The sequence below is a fragment of the Myotis davidii genome, unplaced genomic scaffold, assembly GCF_000327345.1.
Source record: "Myotis davidii unplaced genomic scaffold, ASM32734v1 scaffold586, whole genome shotgun sequence".
In the NCBI taxonomy this organism is placed as follows: domain Eukaryota; kingdom Metazoa; phylum Chordata; class Mammalia; order Chiroptera; family Vespertilionidae; genus Myotis; species Myotis davidii.
The window spans coordinates 409,822-412,321 of NW_006296809.1; the positions used below are offsets into that span (position 1 = coordinate 409,822).

General features: G+C 68.8%; 1 protein-coding gene across 1 annotated transcript in view; it reads right to left on the bottom strand.

Moving 5' to 3' along the window:
* The window catches only part of ACAP3 (ArfGAP with coiled-coil, ankyrin repeat and PH domains 3), a 32,680-nt gene that overhangs the window by 2,388 nt on the left and 27,792 nt on the right, over positions 1–2,500 (bottom strand). Inside the window, 8 exon segments of the mRNA XM_015569676.1 lie at positions 2–27; positions 101–195; positions 355–424; positions 498–706; positions 929–1,114; positions 1,277–1,328; positions 1,416–1,528; positions 2,065–2,076. Of these exon segments, the coding sequence (XP_015425162.1) occupies positions 2–27; positions 101–195; positions 355–424; positions 498–706; positions 929–1,114; positions 1,277–1,328; positions 1,416–1,528; positions 2,065–2,076 (763 nt within the window).

The following is a 2,500-nucleotide window of genomic DNA, read 5'->3' on the forward strand; positions in this document are numbered from 1 at the left end:
TCCTTGATCCAAGCCTCCTTGTCCTGCCTGGACCGAGATGGACATGAGGCCACGCTCAGGGCTGGGGCTTGCCGCCCCCTCCGTGCTGCGCCCACCTCACCTGGGGCTGCTGGCTGTGGGCTTCTTGCTGCCCGGCCCCTCACACTGGGCCTCGTAGATCTGGTTCACAGTGCTGTTTCCCAGCTCACACATCAGCTGGCGGGAGACAGGGCGTGTGGGCCTCAGCCCCGGCCTGCAGACACCCCCAGGCCTCAGCCCCAGGCCCCCGCCCCGGCTCGCAGACACCGTGGCTTGCAGAACCAGCCCCTGCACCCCACGCGGACGGCTGGCGGCCTGCGATGGGCCCACACACACCTTCAGCAGCTCAGGCTCCCACGAGTCCAGCGTCAGGGACCGCACCTTGGAGCAGTGGACACCCAGGCTCCTAGACAGTGGGAGGCAGGGGGAGTCAGGGGCGGCTCGGCCTGGCACCCCTGCCCGGCCGCCCACGGGCCCACCTGTGGATGCCTGAGCACTCGATGCAGAGCAGCACACCCAGGTTGATGCTGGCCCAGCGGGGGTCTGGCTGGCCGCAGTCGCCGCACTGGCCGTTGCCAGCCACGCCCTGCATGCGCTGCAGCACGCTCTCGCCCTTGGTGCCGCGCTCCCGGGAGTCCGTGGCTGAGTCGATGCTGCTGGTGGAGGGGGACGCCGTGCGGTCCAGCCTCTAGGGACAGGGGAGAGGCCACGCAGACCCTTTGGAGCTGCAGCCTTGGCTCCCCCAGCGGCTCCCACCTCCTCCCCAGCCGGAGGCACCAGCACAGGCTCGGACCCTGAAGCCAAGCCCAGGCACACACGTGTGCAGGCACACTCACATGCACATGCCCACACACGCACATGCACGCGGCACTGCCCACACACGCTGGCACGCCGCCCGCAGGGGCCGCACCTCGCTGTAGCAGCTGTCTGGGCTCTCCCGGTAGGCGGCGACAGGCCCTCCCTTTCGGCCCGGCCCGCCCGCTGGGCGTACGCACTTGGTGGGCGACACGACCTCGAAGCAGAACCTCCGCTCGATGTCCTCGCACGGCTTCACGGAGCACAGGCGGAGGTCGTCCACCACCACGGTCAGCACGTCCTGCGGGCAGAGCACAGGCCCTCGAGCTCCGCCCTGACCCCCACATGTGGCTCTGCCTGCCTCACAGGCCGTCCGAGACCCACGTGCTCTCTGTAACCCGCCCACTCAGGCCACGATGCCCGTGACTGTCCCCGGCCCAGGAGGGGAGGGGCCTGCACGCACCTTCAGCTTCTTCTGGTAGACCAGCTGGCTGTTCTGGATGGAGAACCAGCGCCTGGGCAGGGGGACAAGCCAGGAGGGGTCAGGTGGGCTGACCTCACGTCCGCCCCAGTGCCCTGCCCCCCAAGAAGGACCCCCTCACCGGTTCCACGTCTTGAAGGCGTTGCTGGCCCTCTTGAAGAGGTAGCCCTCCATCACCACCCCGCTAGGCGCGTCCACATCAAACTCCGCTTTGGGCTCATCGTAGGAGAAGTCCTGGGGGTGGGAGCCGGGCCCCCATGAATGCCCACCCCGGACCTGAGCACGGCCCTGCCCCAAATCTCCGGGGGGCAGGAGTCACTCATCCCCGTGGGGCTGGAGCCTAGAGCCCAGGCCCTGCCCCCTCCCAGCCCCAAAGAACAGCAGGCTGTGCGAGGAGGAAGGAAGCTGCCCCCCACCCCGCGTCCCCATTCACGCTGCCAGCTGGGCCCGCTCCCAGCGACAGAGCCCCATTCACCAGGCCGGGGAGACACTGAGTGTGTCCTGTGTGTGGCGGTGGGAGTGGAGGCCCAGCCACCTGCTGCCCTGGCTGAGTGGGGGCAGGGAGGGACAGCTGCTGCCACTCCCACGGGGGACGCTCTGCTCAGCCCATGTCCTCACTGGTGCCAGCCACTGGGTATGGGTGCGTGCGGTGCCCACAGGTGCCTGGGAGGTGTCCTTGGTGCTGAAGTACCTCGGCAAGGGAGGGCGGAGGCCCCACCCACCTGGCCCTCCCTGTCCTCTCCACGCCCCCAGGGCAAACGCCCACTCACCTGCAGCAGAGTCTGGGCGGAGCAGAAGGGGGTGGGAGGAGAGAGAGAGAATGCCGGTGAGTGCCAGCCCCCACCTGCCCAGGCTCTCAGTGATTCTGAAATGGCAGCTCTGCCTGCAGCCCACTCCGCCCTGGGCAGTGTGGGGGCAGCAGTCTGGCAGGTGACCAAAGAGGTCCCAGTAGGAGCCAGCGCCTGAGGCCTCAGAGGCAACCCCTGGCCTTGAAGGAGGAGGGGCATTCCCTGGCCTTTGCCCACCGCTGCCCTGGCCACTCTCCCCCCTGCCCTGGCCACCCTCCCCTCCTGCTCCATCATGCTGAGGCCCTCAGGATGGGGATCCCAGCAGAGTGGCAGGCCTGGGGGGAGGGATGGAGCGTGTGTATGTGCCAGGGGCCTCCCAGGTCAGGGGGACTGGGTGCCCCTCCCACCCCCAATCCCC